The sequence below is a fragment of the Lynx canadensis genome, chromosome A1, assembly GCF_007474595.2.
Source record: "Lynx canadensis isolate LIC74 chromosome A1, mLynCan4.pri.v2, whole genome shotgun sequence".
In the NCBI taxonomy this organism is placed as follows: Eukaryota; Metazoa; Chordata; class Mammalia; order Carnivora; family Felidae; genus Lynx; species Lynx canadensis.
In genome coordinates, this window is record NC_044303.2 from 194258803 (window position 1) to 194277558 (window position 18756).

The 18756-nt window shown below is 45.8% G+C and overlaps 1 protein-coding gene across 2 annotated transcripts in view; it reads right to left on the minus strand.

Moving 5' to 3' along the window:
- Positions 1-5991, minus strand: part of GRIA1 (glutamate ionotropic receptor AMPA type subunit 1) — a 306995-nt gene extending 301004 nt beyond the window's left edge. For both annotated transcript variants that reach the window (XM_030328848.1, XM_030328844.1), the window contains exons 1-2: positions 5623-5991; positions 2471-2608 (exon numbers count right to left, since the gene is read on the minus strand). In XM_030328848.1, the coding sequence (XP_030184708.1) occupies positions 2471-2608; positions 5623-5704 (220 nt within the window). In that variant the 5' untranslated portion in view covers positions 5705-5991. The remainder of the gene's footprint in view (positions 1-2470; positions 2609-5622) is intronic.
- Between the last annotated feature and the right edge of the window lie 12765 nt (positions 5992-18756).

Here is an 18756-nt window from a genome sequence, read left to right on the forward strand (position 1 = left end):
GACCAAATTAATAGAAACCTGTGCACTGGTATATGGCAGGAATCAAGTTCAAGAACCAAGATCCATTCACTCCAGATTTACTAACTACAATGGGTAACACTGTCTGTATCATATTTCAATCTCCCCAATAAATGGCCAACAGCCCTATTACAGATCAAGTCTTAGGTAGCTAACTATACAGAAACACCACCTTTTGCCTCAGAACATTTCCTCCTTTTTTTTTTTTTTTTTTTTGTCTTTTATTATCTTGTCCTGTCAGTCAACATCTCTCAACACCAGGACAGCAGTTAACATCTCATTCCACCAAGTTCTGCTGTGGACAATTCTCAGCAGTATGAGTGAATACACATGTCACCCATTTATTTTTCCTGATTCCTTAAGCAAGTAATCCTTCCTGAGTAATGGACCCCTTTGAGAGTATGACAAAAGCTTTGGAGTATGACAAAAGCTATGGAGCCTCTCCTCAGTAAATAAATTAGCATATGCATATAAATGCAAACTATTATGCATAATTATAGGTTGTTTTTAGATATGTTGATGCCCACATCCAAATCCTCCTTTCAAAGACCTACTCTAAGACATAGTAAAAGGAATGGGAGGTTATTTGAAAACCAGATACCTATTCAAGATTATTCTAGCTTTCCAGGGAGATGGTGTCACGGAACTAGGATTCAACAATTAAACTCCAGCTCTTTTTTAAGGGTAGTAAGTAACACAGTAGACAAGATTTTCAACCTCAGCATTATCAAAATGCAGAATTGCTATTTTATTTACTCAATGGGTCACTCTGGTGTAAAATCATAGCTATATTTTGAAGCACTATAAGGTTTCCTCCTTAGGTGCTTTATCAAGCAACTGCCTTAAAAGTCTCTGAAACACCCTTTTGCTTCTTGAGTAATCTAAGCATAACTGATCAGGCTACCATAAGGATCAGTGTATCTATCACAGTGCCAGGAACATGGACCTTGGGGTCACAAGACCACCATTTATTTCTTGGGCAACCCTGGGCAAGTTATATAACTTGGTGCAGACTCAGTTTTCTAAAAAGAAGATAACATAGTGCCCCCTAAGGCACCTGTGAGGATTAAATGAACTAACACATGAAAATTAGTGTACTGCAAGGGCCATAGTGATGCTCAATGAATGATAATAAATGCCAATAAAATTGTCTATAGAATACTTATAGTTCTTAACATATAGTAAATCCTCTATAAATGGAATCTGGAATAATTCTTGGAATTTGAATTAACATTATCTTATGAGTGGTCTTAAGGATAGCAAGAATTCCAAATTCTCAATATGAGCTTTCAAGGCACAATGCACATTCAGTTTAAATCATTGAGAGTCCTCCATGAGGGAATGTGGGAAAGAGTTGAAGGAAATAGGATCTATGTGTTTGACTATCCATAGTTCCATAGAAGATCCTCCATAGGATCTATGTGTTTGACTATCCATAGTTCCATAGAAGATCCTCCATAGGATCTATGTGTTTGACTATCCATAGTTCCATAGAAGATCCTCCATAGGATCTATGTATTTGACTATCCATAGCTCCGTAGAAGTCACCAACTCCATAGTGGCACACAAAACCTACAGTGCCAATTTAATCCAGTTTTGGGTCTCCAGTTGTTCTTGCCCATTCAGCTCACACCTCCATGCCATAAATCCCTACTTGAGCTTAATCCCTGGAGGGAAAATGTCTCTGCTGATTCATTTTTATGCTTCTATCTGTCTTCAAATGGCAATCGGGCAACCACACAATCTCCTTTTCAGTCCTAGTTGTCAGAAAAACTCAAAATGGTCTTTGTTGCCCACATTTTGTGAATGCATTCAACTCATATGTCAGAGACTTCTCTCTTCCATCTCTTTCTTGAGGTCACCTCTGTTCTGTTTTATGCTCAGAGGCCATCCAACAAACTATGCCTTAAGCAGGCAATCACTTAAAAGCATTTTGGAAATAGTCAAGGCACCAATTTTAAAATAGTTATTGGTCATTTCCCAAAATGGGAAACCAGATATACAACTTGTCATATACCCTGTCTAATCAAGCTACAGGTAACATTTTCTCTTTTTAACTTATGCACAGGAAAGGCTTGAGCATTTTAAACCACATTTTCCAAGTTCGAATCTTTAATTCTACACCTCTCATAAGTTTCTTACGTGTGAAGCTCTCTCAACTGAACAAGAAAACCTCTGCAAGGTAGGGAAGATGCAGTCAACCCAAGCTCCGATTGTGCTGGCATTTAAAGTTAGCTGACAGTGAGAAAGCAGACCCATTTTCTAAAGCATTCCAGGATCTAAAATACCAACTGATGGAATCGCTCAAAAGGCCCCGTTTTCTTGGAGGGCTTTCTCTTAGGAAGACGAATGACAACTCAAGTGGTTTTTGTGACACCGCCACCTACTCACAGGCCCTCCTTTCATTGGCTAATCGCAGAAAGAAATGTCAGAAATAGAAGCAATTACTTACATCTATAGGTCATCTCAAAGCTGTCGCTGATGTTCACAATATCAATCTGGGGGAGCAGCTTTGGGGGCTCTGTGAGTTGTGACAAAGCAAATCTAAAAGCGGCATGTTCCTGTGACTGCTGGTTTGGAAATAATCCCCCTAAGAGGAAAGAAAAGGCAACATAGCATCTGGGATAGAGATGGGTTTAATCCCCCAAGAGCCCACCCCAGATGGGCCCTTTTCTTCTCCCCGTGCCAAACCCACTAGTTGTAGCCTTTAGTCTTGGGGATATGAGTTCAAATAGACTCAGCTAGACTTTGAGGCTTAAACTTCCACTGATGAGCTTTTATGTGCCAAGGCCTCTAACATCTATCACTCTGCCCAAACATCTGATTGTTTGCTCCTCAACCCAGATCAGGTCAGAGAAAACGGGAGAACTACATTTCTCGTTCTCCTCCCTTGGGTGACCATCTGGGTGGCCTAAGCTCTTCTGTGCATGTGAACTCTCACTGTGTCTCATGTTCCCTGTATTGGACCCGTTTCTCATTACAGAGCCTTACAGGCAACAAATGTTGCAGGGTGAAATCTAGTTCTGGGACTCTGTGGGCTTCTCCAGCACTCTAACCTTTTGCTTTGACACTTTTGGTCTTTGACCTAGCAAGACCTGCATACAGTTTAAGTATTCTATGGCCTCTAAGGTTTATTATTCATTTTCTCTGAAAACCCTGGACTTCTACAAAGAGTATTTTGCTTCTTCTTTGACACTCATGATCCTAGCTACCTAGGAATGGCTTGTTACATAAGAGATTGCCATTGTGTATATTTGCATGGTAGAACCTTGGACTTCAAAGATGTGGGGGCTTAAGAACATCAAGAGGTACAAAGAATATTCTATTCTAGTAAAAAGCACAACAAAGGTGCCTATTGAGGCTCTTGTTCCAAGAAGCAAGAGCACATGCCCTTACCTTTGTATTTACTGTGGACATGTTAATGAATTAAGCTCCATTTCTATGAACTGGAATCAGCTATTTTCAGAGAGTAAACTATAATGAATATTTACATAGAAGTTTATCTCAGCTTCCACAGGAATCACAGCCCCAGCGTAATGTACTTATAACTTCGTCTACAGTGGGTACGTGTTTGTTTTTTGAGAACCAATAAATGGGTTGTAAGGCTTTTATTAGAGATCGTACAAGTAGAATCAAGTACTACCTGATGGCGGTGATATTTTCAGCATTTGTTCTGCAATGTAATGTTTTAACCTTTTATTTGAGAACAAATCATGGTCTTATCAGTTGAACAAATAAGTTGGGGTTAAATATAATGAAAAATCTACAGAGATACATGGGCAAACATATCATATGCATGTACACAAAACACCTCTGTGCATTTATACCCATAGTGATATATACAAATACATTTGGAGAAAGCAAGTCCACAAATCTCAAGGCAAGCATTTACAATCGGCGAACTATGGGCGATACGTAGGTACCAACATAAACAATGCTACACGTAAGAGCAAGTGATTTACACATGTTCATGTGCCTCCATTTTAAGGAGTGAAAACAAAAAACTCCTTGATTTTGATGCCTCACCCTCCCTCCCCCCAGGTGACCACACCCCAAACACATTCCTGCCCCCTTCCTCCTCCTCTGTAATGAATGAAAGAGGCGGTGGGGTGGGGAGGTAGGCGGCTACAGACTGGGCTGCAAGAGAAGTGTCTCAGGAGGCAGGAAGTTTTGTTTTGCGTGTAAGGTGTAAGGCACTAACACATATACACAGACACACTTCAGGATGTAGCTTAACAGGTGTCAGGAAACAAAGCAAGTTACTCCATGGCTGTTCCAGCCACCCTTGGAGCCAGCATGCTGGAGAGGCCAGAAGAGACTGCTACAGCAGCACATGTGTGCCCAGCAAAACAGGACCTGCAAAACCACCACCACCCGCCCCCCCCCCCACACACACACACAAACACACACTCACACAAAGAACACAAACTACCAGTCACAGGAACTTTCCCTGGTGGAGCTATGTCCCTATCAGGGGAGAGAAAACAGAACCCAAGCCAACCAAGATGCCTCCCAGCAAAGCAGCTTGCTCCATTCCGGGACACATCCAGCACGGAAAGGCTGGTCACACTGAAGCCCCGAGCCCTTGTGGACACGCATTGTTATCGGTGTCATTGCTGTCATTTGTTTTGCTTTCACCCATTATTGTGAGGGGGAGCAATATCTACCAGCTGTTCCACAAATACAGGGAGGGTGAGGGGTCCTTTAGAAACGCAACAACCAGGAAGGGAAATGGGGAACAAAAAGGCATGCAGCATGTTGAAACCTGCCTCCAAGTTGAGAGGATAAGAGCCTAGTGACAGGGAGAGCTAAGCGGAGGGAAGGGAACTATGTGTACGTGTGTTTGTGTGTGTGTAAAAGGTAGACAATGTCTGTGGATGGAAAATCTAAGAGGAGGGGGCAATGGAAGGAAGAAAGGAAGTTCCAGGATCGGAGGAGTGGGGACCACCAGCCCAGCATGGCAGACAGCAGACAGAAGGCAGCTGGGGGAGTCCAGAGCAGGAATTAAAGCCCCCTGGACTTCGAGTGGGGTCTTTTGGCATTATTTCAGCTGCTGCAATAAACCCAGCACCCTTCACTCCTTCTTTCATAGGGTCTCTTTCCCCTCCCCCAGCCAAGAAATAATCATCCCCTCGGTCATTTAAATACATATATGCATGTTTAATAGCTAATCACACAGAAATACACCACACATATTTATATAAATGAATGAAATCAGGCACCATCTATGAAGCAATGGAGTGAACTCCTTTAAACACCCACTACCCTTTTGCTGGCTACAGCCTGAATTTTCTTTCCTTCAAAGCAGTGGTTCCTCCATTTCACATGCTCATGCATAGAGTGTGAGTGGTGTGTGTGGACCTGTGTTTGTGTGTGTGTGTGTGTGTGTGTGCACACTTCCCACTGCCCCTCATCTGATCAAGAGAAGCCCCCTCCCCTGCTGGTGGTCCAAGTCTAGCTTCCATTATCACCCAGCTTTCTAACCAAGAACAATCTGTAGCGAGAAGGGGGGGGACACAGGGACACAGACAACACCCCCACCCCCCCCAAAAAAAACCTTGCCAGACCCAGAAAGTCCCTCCCCAGGCTGCCCCTCTCACTCACCGATCTGGATGTTGTTGGGGAAATTGGCACCTACTACCGCGCCTAGGAAACCGGTGCAGAAGAAGGCAAAAATGTGCTGCATATTCCTTTTTGCATTGGCGAAAAAGAAGCCCAGGTCCAGTCATAGATTTGGTATTTCCCCCCCTTCCCTTGATTCCTCGCTCTGTTCTGCCTGTTCTTTTCCTCCTGCAGTTCCTGCCTTCCTTGCTTGCTTCCTTCTTTCCTTCTGGGAGGTTTGTCTGTTTCCCTTTGGAATCCGAGCACTTAAACGGCAGCGTTAACACCAACTGACAGCCAGATTAACTGAGCACGGAAGAGAAGCCCGTCCTCATGCTGGCGGAGCGCTGGCTCGCTCCCCCTCTCCTCTCCTCTCTCCTCTCACAGCCTGCCTCTCTCTCTCCCTCCCTTTCTCTCGCTCTCCCCCTCACACTCACACAGGCAGCAGGCTCAGTGCTAATACCCACCGAGTTTCACAGCTGACCTCCTCTCCCTCCCACCCCCAGTCTCCCAGTCCTCACCTTCTCCTCCTTTCTGTGTGTGCAGTTAGGTGGGGGGGAGGGGGGTATGATACAGGGTGCCTGGTCCTGAAAGGGACAACCCAATCCCCCTTGCCCCCTTCCCCCTCCCCCGCCTCCCCCAGCTCTCTCTGCCCCCTCCCTCAGGTCCCAGCCAAGCAGATGCTACTGGAAATGTGGGTTCAGCTGTAAGTCAGTAGGTGGCAGGGGGTCCCCACAATAGTCCTCCATCCACCCGCTGCTTGATCTAGGTCACTTTTTCTAGGAGCGCACGGGCTGTGCTGGATATATCTCCTGCACTCCACTGGCCCAATTATTCCTACAACTAATTCCTGAGGGGGAAGACCCTAGAAATCCCTCCTAGGAGCTTTAAAGGAAAGTAAAGCCTTTTCCTTCCTAATGGGAGGAATGACAGAAAGGCTAACCAGAGGGTCTGGAATGATTGACAGGTGCCTTGACTTGGACATTTGGCAGTCCCTGTCTGCTTTTACAGGCCAAATTGGTGGTCCCTTCTGAAACCCAGGCATTTAAAATGGGCCCCCTTCCCACTTTCCCTGCATGCCACAGGAGTCTATAGCATCAGAATTGTGTGGGTGTACAATAAAGGCTAAGGATACTTAGAGCAATTACATGAGTCATTTTGCAGGGATTCTAACTGAGAAGATTCAGGCTTCTTTCAGTTATCTCTGGATGCTGGTCATGCCCAATGTAAACGAGAACTCTGCAGACCCTCCTGGCCTGGAGCTTCCACTGAAATAACCTGTAGAGAGAACAACTGTGTTCACAGAAATCGTGTGGGTTGCAAAGTGACAGTCACTAACCGCCACAGAGCACTTTGCAGTTTCTGAAGCAACTTCACGGTGTTTCCTCACTCTCTCCTCACGCCAGCCCTGTGAAGTGGCCACCACCCTTGTCTTACGGATGAAAAACCTGAGGCTCTAGGGACTCAATCATAAAAATACAGACCTACAAAGATGGAGTCTGGACCCTCAGGACCAACATATGGTCCAACCTGTGAACTTGAATGTTCTAGGCAATACCAATTGACCCACAACCCTGGTCAGAACTCCCGCCCAACAGATGATACCATAGGAAAAAGAAAGTCCACCCCTCCACAGCTGGAAAGAAGAACAGACCTGATTTGGCTTTGGCATTTGACTAGGCCATTTTATCTCCAAACTCCTCACTTCCTTCACCAAGATTGCTCAGTTATGCACACTAACATGGCAGCTATGAGGGCTGGGATTTGCAAGAAGTATCTGACCATGTTCAATGGAGCTCCTAAACTAGGGACAAATTGGAGGTCAGATGCTTTATAATCGCCTATGCACTTCCACATATATTAATTAGCTCAAGTGACTTTTAGAGCTAGTGTTTATTCATTTACCACGTGCCAGATACCACGCGAGGCAATGTGCACACATCACTTACTTGTGCCATAGCACCTGTGGTAAATAATCTCACCCCCATTTTATAGATAAAGAAACTGAGACCTAATAATTTACCCAAGTTTCCACTACTAACAAGGGAGAGGTTGGGGATTTGAACACAGGAAACTCTACCATAAGACCCAAGCTCTTAACCCTCAGGTTCTAATGGCAGAAAGTATGGGGCAAGGACATTCTAGAGGCAGTGTAAGTATCAGCTTGAGAAGGTGAGAGAACAGATCAGGAAAGACCACCTCTAAGGTCCCTGCCAACATTAGGAGTCTATGATACAATGATTCCATCTTATAATTTCTTCATTTGCATTTTTTTGTCTCTTTCTATTTTGAATGGTACCTGGGGATATTTCAAGTTCTCTGAGCTTTGTGCCTGGTAATAATAATAATTAGGCTGTCACTGAAAGCTTCACACTTTTCTGTCACCTTTCAGAGGAAGATCTCAAAGTCCTTTACAAGGATTAATTAGCGAAACCTCAACGCCTACCTGTAATAGTTAAAATTTGTTTTGCTTACTTTGGGGGAAGGGGGCTTGAAGGAGTCAAAGCCATGCATTTTCCAAGATCATTAGAAATCATATAGTCAGACGGGTTTTCCCAAAATATAGATTTAACCATGTCATTGCTCTCCTCAAATATGGTCAATGGCTCCCCTTGGCCTATTAAATACATAGTTGTTCAATGATTAAATAAACACGGAGCTTAATATTTCAAACTTGGGCATTTAGGTCAAATTACGCTTAGGTTCAACTGTTTATCTTTGAAATTCTCTTCAAATATTGATGGAGAATCTACTCAGTAGCAGACAGGGTGTCAGGGGCTGGGGGACATGGAAAGGAATACGACACAGTTTCCTCCTCCAGGCCGGTGAATGTAGCAGAAGAGGAAGATAGACGAATCCTGCCATCTGTCATCCAAAGCAGATCATGACACGTGCTCTAATAGAGACATAAACACAACTCTGGGGGAGCAAAGAAGGAAGCAACCAATACATCTGTCCATGGGGAGCCAGCAAGGCTTCAAAAGGCAGAAAGTGAGGGCCGGGGAAGACATCCAATCCGAGGGAAGTGCATCAGCACGGGCTGGCGGCCGGAGAGGACACTGTGTACTCCAGAAGCCCTGCATCTGTGGTGCAGGCAAGGAAGAAAGAGTGGGGAACATGAAGCAGAGAAGTCACAGTCAATATTTGGAAGCCCCTGAATTCCTGGCAGGCAATGGAGAGCAAGGGGACATCTTGAGTACGATAGTTATGTGACCAGGAGTGTACATGAGAAGGAAGCAACTGGCCTCTCGTGGAAGGTGATTTCCTCATTTCTTGAGACTCAAAAGTTGGGACTACACACCATACTTTGCCTCAATAACCTGTTCTGATGTCATCTTTCATTAGTTCATCATGCAGTCCCCCTCATTAGTTCCCAGTTCTATTTGCCACCGCCAGTATCAGTCTTGGAAGGCTTGACTGTTCATAGGCTACTGTGACTGAGGGCAACCAAACCCCGTACAAATTTGTCACATCGTGTGATTTACATACACTTGTACATCCATCATCTCATTTCACTCCCCCCCAAAACCCACAAGGACTGGAATTAGAACCTACTTTTACAGATGAATTAGGACTCAGAGTGCTTGGATGGTTAGCTTAAGACAGTGGTTCTCACCTGGCAGTGATTTTTCTCCCCCAAGAGGGTATCAGGCACATGTCTGGAGTCATGTTTGGCTCTCATAACCGGGGAGGCGCTGCTGGCATCTTGCCAGTAGAGGCCAGGGATGCTGCTAAACATCCTACAATGCATAGGACAGCCCCCCACAACAAAGAATTATCTGGTCCAAAATATCAATTAAGGAGACAGAGCAAATGGCACATCTGAGACTACACACCAGGGCTCCAATCCTAGCCTCTCTCCTCATTATATTACATTGAAGAAAGATTAGATTAATCTTCTCTAAAGACTTTTCACACTTTAAAATAGGGCACCTGAAAATGAATGTTCCTTAAAGTCCAAACGGATGTACCTAACGGAGGGGCTCCAGGCAGTTGACAGGCCAGTGGCAAAGCCTTCTAATGCTTCTCTGTGCCCCAGAGACGGCATGGCGCCCACTCCCGAGATCATTCTGACCTATCGCAGTTCATGTCTTTGGCATACTTTTTTTTTTTTTTTTTTAACACTTACTCATTTTTGAGAGACCGAGAGAGAGAATCAGTGAGGGAGACACAGAATCTGAAGTAGGCTCCAGGCTCTGAGCTGTCAGCACAGAACCCAACGTGGGGCTTGAACCCACAGACCTTGAAATCATGACCTGAGCTAAAGTCAGACGCTTGACTGAGCCACCCAGGTGCTCCTTTGGCATTCTTTAAGTTCCATTACCATATAGTCAGAAATAACCTAAGATTTATATATATATATATATATATATATATATATATATTTTTTTTTTTTTTTTTTTTTTTTTTTTTTTCCCTTAACAAATCATGGAGAATGGCATTGGTCAGGGATTGAAAATACAAATGCCTCTTTGGGCCAAGCAAGAAAATGAACAAATTGAGCCAAGCTGGTGAGAGGGCAATGAGGACAAAGACAACTAGAAGGTATACAATATTTCAAAAGGCAGTTGCGGGCCCTTGATGACAGCCAATTGTTGGAAGGAACCAGAGGCCTGATGTGGCCTAATAGTCTGATTTTTTTTCCCAAGAAAAGCAGAAATAAGGATTTTGTGTTTTTTAAGGCACCAAGTGTACCTTCCCGCACAGATACAAAACGCAGGGGTGTACAGAGGGAAGTGTCTCTCAGCTTGAGCGGGCCACAGAGTGCCAGTTCTGGGTCAGTGGAAGGTGAGACTCAAGGGTCCAACTTGGGGGATAAGTCCATGTCATCTCTGGGCCTTTGTTCCCCCCTCTGTAAAGTGATGAGACTAGATTAGGTGATGGCTATAGACTGTTGTGGCTCTGACCCTGTGAGTCCATTTGAGGGCGGGGACCCAGTGAGAAAGGAAACTGATGAGGAATGGATCTGGGAGGGCCTGTGCTCTCCCCCTGTGAGTGACCAGGGCCATCAGCAGGTTCCTTCCCCTCCCCTGGGCTGGCATCTCAATCTGTAAAATGTGGGGGTTGTACCAAGGTCTCTTCTGGCTCCAACGTCTTAGGCTTCTAGTGCAAAACAATTCAAGGGTGGGGGGAAGCCATCAAATTTATGATCTGAGAACAGATCGCTGACAGCTAACAAATTGGCAAAAACGCAATCAGAGAGAGGCTGCCTCTGTGGCTTTTATAAAGGCCCTGTTTTAAAAGATGTAGAAGAAAATAATAATGATAATATTTTTCATGTTTTTAGCACAATTCCTACAGAAAGCTCCCAAAATACTCCACAGACTGTGTGTGGTGAGAACACCACCCCAAAGAATGTAATTACCCAGCCTGGAGTTCTGCCAGGTTTAACAGCATTTTCTTTCTTTTTTTCTTCTTTCAGTCTTCCCTCCCCTTCTCAAACAAATGACAGCATTTTCATAAGCCCTCAGCATTACTAGGTAATTAGGGAGCAGTGCAAGTTCTGGAAAATACCCTGGGGCAGGATCAATGCCTGGGAAAAAAAAAAAAAAAAAAGGTCTATTCCAGGGGGAAGATCCTACGCAGAAGCTTTACTGGTAGAAATCGGAGGCACCACTGACTTCCTCCGGATCAGCAGTGCCTTCAGAAAGGTGGCCTGGGCAATGCTCACAAGAGCGGCTGTCCAGAGCACCGCCCTCCTCACGGCTTTGCGGCGGGGGGGGGGGGGGGGGGGGGGGGGGGGGGGGGGTGGCCTGGTCTACAGGCAAGACAGCAGGACTCTCAGCGCACCCTCGATGAATGCATGATTTTGGATGAGGTAGCCCACCCCTTTGTCTCGGTGTCTTGTCTGTGACATGGGGTTGACAAGAGGCCTACTTCATGAGGCTCGCATGAGGATTAATAATGTGCCGGATGCCAAGGGCCTGGCAAAGCTACAAGCACACAGTAAGGACTTTGCCAGCTATTATTGCAGAAGTGGGAAATGTGATTGTTCTCGCCTAGTGGTTGGAGTTCAGGTGCGTCCTGGCACCTGAGGCCTTCCACGTGGCTCCCATCTGCTTCTGAAATCTTCTCCTATAGCTCAGGTGGCCAGTCTTCCCTTAACCCTATGTCACTTCCCCACACCCTGAGAACATCTGTCTATCAGGGACACACAAACTGCTGATTCTACCGCCCGCAACCTGCTCTTCCCCCTCATTCCTCCCATCTCCCTAAATGACACCTTCACTCCCCTGGTCATCAAGCCAAGGACTCCACATCCAAACCATCAGCAAACTTTATGGGCCGGGCTTTCAAAATACAGGCTGAATCTTCCCCTTCCCACCACCTCCCCATCCGCCCCGCCTCGCCTCTCATCTGATCATGGCAATCTTTACCAACACTTGTTTCTACTCCTTCTCTACCTCCCCACCCTGCTAACCACCATGGCAACATAATTTGTTCGCTGTACAGAAGCCAGAGTGAAACTTTAAAAACAGAAGTCAGATTTGTCACTCCCCAGCTCTAAAATATCCAGAAGCTTCACATCATTCTTAGGATAAAATCCAAAATCTCGCTAGTGGCTGCCTCTTCAACCCCATGTGCTATATCCTTCTTCCCTTGCTCACTCTACTCCAATCACATTAGCCTTCTCATTGTTCCTTGGATGCACTAAACACCATTTGTCTCAGGACCTTTGCACTTGCCCTTATTTCCACGTGGAAAGCTCCTCTAATAGAGCTGTACACGGCTTCCTCTCTCGTTTTCTACAGGCTTCTGTTCAAAAGTTTCTTATTTATCTGAAACAGAATCCCTGCACCCCTGCCATGAATTTTTGTTTCCCTTACTCTACTTCTTTTTCTTGGCAGTGCTTATCCTACTTACATACACCATATACTTATTTATCATTTGACCCATTATTAGAATGTATCTTGCTCACTCCAGTGCTTAGGATGGTCTCCAATACAAAGTGAGTTCTCCATAACTTGGTGAATGAATGAACGCATGGTCTTTATCCTCCCCTAAAATATGCTTGCTTTTCTTTGTCACCTTCTGATCTTTTCAGACCCCATTCGTTACCCATCTTCCCCACAATGCCCTGCCACAACCCATTTGGCCTCCCCGAAAATCAGTTACTGATCACTTATTTGCTTTTAACTGATATTTAACTTAGGCCTCTCCACTTGATTTTCAGCCCTTTGGGGCACATGAGTCATGCCTATGATATAATGAGAGTTAATGATTTTTCAGTACTTACTATATGCCAGGCTACACATCTACTACATGTCATGGGATAGTCACAGCAACCCTGTGAGGTAGGAACCCTTATCATTCTATTCATGGGTTGGGAAGGGAGCGTTGGGGACATTAAGTTACTTTCCAAGTTTATATAGCTATTTAGAGGCAGGGTTAGGATTTCAACCCATATATGCCTGGTTCCTAAGGCTGGTTCTCCTAATCATTATCCTATACTGTCTCAGGGGCCAGGCTCATCAATTTGGTCAATTTGCACTTGCACAGGCCCTTGACCATGTGTGTTATACTTCCAGAAAAGTAAAGGGCTTTGCCCTAGGACACATGGCCAAGAGAGGATGTGGCTCAGGGAGTCTTTATACTCAAAACTTCATTCTCTAGTAGTTCAACCACAGTATTAGCAGGAAGGGGCCCTAGGAAGCCATTCAGAAAGCATGCACAAGACTGGGGTTTGCTTCAAAAAACAATGTGTCTTGAGAAAGAAGGTGACCATTGTTTCTTGCCCCATATCTGGTAGCCTTCTTTGAGGCCCAATGGTAATTATGGTGCCTATTGTAGTGCCCAACCACCCCCACAGCCAAAGAGGGATTTTAAACTGTTTTTAGGAAACTCGAAATGTAAATGATTCTAATTGACTGCCATACTCCTAGTTTTAAATTTTGCTGCTTGCCTAACCTCTAAACTTTCCTTTATTACTCTAAGAGAGACAACATCATGCAGAAGGGGGAAAAAAAAGGCTAAGAGTGGGACATCTCTTATGTGGAAAGGAAGCAGGTAGAATGTTAGAATTGGAAGGAAATTTTGAGACAATGGAGTCCAACACCTTCATTTTACAAATATCAGGAACTCAGAAAGAAGTTAAGTCATTTGCCCTGGTCACGCAGAAGATAGTGGCAGATCAGGAACTTGAAACCCAAGCTCTACCGTATGGGAGTATTGTTCGTGTCCTGTGACAGTGAGATCTGATACAAAGCTCATCTAAAGAGGTTCAAGGAATGGCTCTAGAGACTACAGCCCATAGAAACACAAGAGAAGGGGCCTAGGTTAGATTCATCTTTTAGAAGAGGCATATGGAGTCCCTGGAGAATGTGATCTGCCCACAAGCCCATTGCTCATGTGGTAATTTTTCCACTAGACGCTTCTGAGATGATGTTTCAGCATAACAGACAAGGAAGGTCAAACAGTGAGTCTGCATGTTGCCTGACAGTTGGACAGTGGCAAGAATCAAAGAGAATAAACACAGGCAAGAGTTTGTATGAACTTCCCTGGTATCCTTCACAGAGATCCCCTAAATAAGACTTAATTCCTCTCCTCTACTCCTCACTTTGGATTAACCCCTTCCCTTCTCTGTTGATCCCTTTTATGGGCCCCTCAGATAAAGCAGCCCCATAACTCCCCATTCATGGTTCCCACCTTCCTTCTATCCTATGGTAGGATAGAATCTACTGGAGTAGATTCACACCCTCAGTGACCCATTTCAATACCTGCCAACCTGAACTGTTCACACTGCTCCACCATCACTTCTAGTCCCTAACCCAAGCAGAAATGGCACCTTGGCTCTTGAAGAATAGAAAAGAAGGAAGCACCCGTGACAGAATGGAATCAGCCTCCTTGGGGAAAGCAAGGACAATAACATAACATCATTAATAGCAGCTACTACTTTCCACCATATGCAGCACACTGTGCTAAGTACTTTATACATATTATACCACTCAATCCTTTTAGCAACCCGTAGCATTGTGATAAGCCCCGTCGTCCAGGGCACATCTTGGTCTATGAGTCTTCAAAGCCTTTGCCATTCACTACTCAGCTCCGTGTGTTCCCCCAACAAACCTTGTGGAAACAGTGCTAGTGGTTCTCTTTGGTTTAACAAGTAATGAGACTTTGGGGCACCTGGGTGGCCCGGTCGGTTAAGCTCAGGTCATGATCTCGCGGTTTCTGGGTTCGAGCCCCACGTCGGGCTCTGTGCTGACAACTCGGAGCCTGGAGCCTGCTTCTGTGTCTCTTTCTCTCTCTGCCCCTCCCCCACTTGTGCTCTGTCTCTCTCTATCAAAAATAAATAACGTAAAAAATATATATGTTAATAAGTAATGAGACTAACTCAGGAACTTAAAGCACTAATCTAAGGTTACACGACTAGCACCTGGTAGAACCAGGTCTCAAGTCAGATAATTTCTCCCTATTTAACACTGCCAGTTCCTGCTCCCTATGACGCTCTTCACTATTGTCGGGAGGGAGGGGTCAAGAGTCTCCCTTGTCTCCCTTCTCTCTACCCTTGTTTTAGGCAAAAGGCGGTGATTCCTGCCTCTCCCTCTTCAAATGAGGCTCTCAGACAAGGTCAGTGATGCCAAGCAGTCCATGGACTGTATGATACCTCTTTTAAAGAAAATAAAACCTGGTTCTACAATATTGACTTCTATTATTTTTATAGCAAAAACGACAGCATTTCAGCTGTGGTAATGTCAACGTGGCTTTGGTGGGCTCACCTGGGAAACTAACCACTTTTCACTGATAACATTTTCTGTGAAAAATGAGCCATTCTTTGTCTATAACACTTTCTACCTGAACACATTAAAAAAAAAATACACTCCTTGAACTCAAAACAATAGTAAGACTTCAAATCATTTGGCAAACTATTTAGGGCACAAGACTTCTTTCAATGGAAGGGGTCTCTAGGGTCCCCTTTCCTGACACCAGTAGGTACAATACGGTGGGAGTAACATAGTACTCTGGCTCCAGAGGTATGAAATAGTCAGGAAAGTGCTTCACCAGGCCAAGTGACATCTGGAAGCACCCTGCGATGACTTCACTCAGCCCCAACCACTGGTGCCTGGCTTTGCCCTGGAAGTTAAATCTGAGCAGGTACTTCTCCAACCTCAGCTCTCTCGGGCCAGACCAATGCACACAATGGCATGACCCCTACCAGCAATGCCACTTAGTCTTAGAGACTTCTGTGTTCCCTCTGATATGGATACATGCACAGCTACTCTGGGTTCCTACCATAGCTTTCGGCAGGACAGGTATCCTGAGTTATCTCAGGTATCCTGAAAGACAGTTAAGATCGATGGCCTGGGGTGTAGGTTCTCCTGGATGTCACACATCCAGCCCTCTGCCTCACAGTTCCCCACAGTGTGGCTCAGGAACCTTCTACCTTCCCCACAGTTGTGCTCCCCTCCCACACACTTGTAGAGCTGTGGCTATTTGTGGGTCTGTGATGGTCAAGCAGGGCACTGCAGCCCAAGGCTGGAAAGCCCTGGGGGAGAGGGGGACACAGAATATCGACTGACTTTCTCCGTGACCACTTTCACTCCGTGACTTTCTCTGTGACCAAGCATTCCAGGTGCTTGAGGCGCCTGGGTGGCTCTGTCGGTTAAAAGCCGCCTACTTCAGCTCATGTCATGATCTCACTGCTCATGAGTTCAAGCCCCGCGTCAGGCTCTGTGCTGACATCTCGGAGCCTGGAGCCTACTTCGGATTCTGCTTCGGATCCCTCTCTCTGCTCCTTCCCCCTCGTGCTCTGTCTTCTCTCAAATAAATAACCATTAATTTTTTTTTTTTTAAGTATTCCAGATGCTTCTGGTACAGAGCACTTCCTTTCCTTGTGGGAACCCAGCTCCTGGCCCCTGATGGGATTAGCTAACCTCCTTTGCACCCTATAAAGCTGACCAACCTCTCCTGAATTGTCATCCCTGCATGGGCCTCCCAAAGGGCCCCTCTCAGACTTACCTTCAGCCTCTCCAAATTGTGATGCTCTCCTTCCGGGGGGAAGTCCACGTGGCAGCTGGCCCACTGCTGGGTGCGGTGACCTCAGCACAGGAAGCAGAATGCCTTGGCCCAGGAGTAGAGCCCTGAAGACGAGGGCCTCAGGGGGCCAGTTGGGAAGCACGGTCACCCACTCTCCAGCACTGTGAGATGATGCTCACTGTGCAGCCAGAGCACAAGAGAAGCGCTTCTTCCAGTCTGACTTCAAAGGCAATGATAATAGGGAGAAGGAGGCCAGCAGGTTGCCCAGCCCTACCTGGGCTCATGGGGCAGAGCCAGGGTATCAGAGGCCTGAATTGCTTCCTCTTCAAAAAGCCACTAGAAGGGCTCCGCCGTGGTGGGAGAGAGCTCCTACTCCAGTTCCCGGATGCTCCCCAAGATGGGCATCGAGGAAGAGGAAGAGGAAGGAGCAGCAGGCAGACTCCAAAGCTGCAGCCTGGACCAGCTCCAGGGCGCCTGCCAGCTCCCTGTCCCGGGTCCTGCGCCTCCCTGACCTCGGGGGAGGGGGAGGGGCAGCATGGGCAGGGTGAGGCGACTCTTCCTCACCCAGGGATCCGGACAATTCTATCACTTTGCAGCCTCTTCCAAGTCCAGCTCCTGCCTGCTATCTTCAGGGGGGACCTGAGGCAGGTCTTGGACAGAGCACCGGAACCGGAAGAAGTATCTACATCAGGGGCAGGGGCGGGAGCTTTGAAACAAGAAATGGGGGCAGGTCTCTGAAGAGCCAGGAGGGGCCTTGTGACTTCCACTGGTGCCTCTGGAGTGAGCAGTGGCAACAGGTAACTGGCATTCTTTCTCAAGGACATTTGGACCGTTATAGCGATGGCCCAGAAGTTAGCCTAAAACAGTAGGTGTCAAAGCCAATGTTGCCAAATGTAACCCACGTGATTATTTTCATCTCACTAATATTTAGAACATGAGCTCCAGAGTCAGAATGCGGGATTTGCAAACCAGCTGGAGGTTTATTAGCATGTGACCTTGGGCACAGTACTTCAGCTCTCTGAGCCTCCCATTGTCTATCCATAAAATGGGGATAAAAATACTTCAGAGGGGTGTTGTGAGGACTAAAGAAGTAGTTACATGTAGTATTTGGCACAATGCCTCATAAACAGTTGACATGCAATACATGTTTATGGTTAGCTAAGCTTTATTGGCATCTAATTTGGTCCAGCACTTAACTGGATACTTGGAATGAGAAAGGCAGCTCCTAGGCTGTTTTCTTTACTGAGGAAAATAAAACAGATGTCTGTGCAGCCTGGTAGATAAATACCAATGAGCAAACAGGAAAATCCAAGGTCGGGGCAAGAAGACAATGTGAAGGTTCAAAGAGGAATCTTTGGAGCCTTATGAAGAAGATCCTTTCACCCGGAGCATGAGGGAAGTGGAGAGGGGAGACCTTCAAGGCTGCCTGAGGACATCCTTGACAGAGCTGCTAACCCGAACCTTCTAGAGTTTAGCATCAAAATGAATCTGTATCACACTTAACCCTGCAGGCTTGGGAAGATGTGGGAGAACTGGTTGTGAATTCTCTAATCGCTTGCAGGGAGGCCCATCTAGGCCAAGCTCCCTTTCACTTTAGGCCGAGAAAGCTGAACTCAGGAAAGCACTTCTTCATAAGAGAGAGTATGATGTAATGGATGAGATCCCAGGCTGGAGAGACAAAGTCCCTGTGTTTGAATCCCAGCTCTGCTCATTCCTAACTGTGGGACCTTGGGAAAATCATGCCACCTCTTTGGTAGTGTTTTTGCCTGTAAAGTGGTGATCATGTGGACATCAGAAATCTGTTTTGAGTTTAGTAACTGTAGCAGAGTGTCTGACACATAGTAAATGCTCAACTGTTAGCTATTATTACCCATGCTTCAAACCCTTGTAGCCTCTTCCTTCTCACGGGCTCACATCCCCCATTCTTGCTTCTTACTGAGTTTCACCACCCACTTCCATGGGAGGTTCTGAGAAGAAAATATTTAAGCCGTTCTCTCCTTACCAGGGTGTACCCTCTTGTCTTGCAGTAAATAGCTTTGTTTTTCTGAACTTTATTTCTAGCCTCTGCTCAAAAGTAGCTTTTAGTCAAGGCAAAACTCAGCCTCCACAGATTCAGTCCAGACCTGGTAATGATCTCAAGGTGGGGGATTCAAGGAAAAA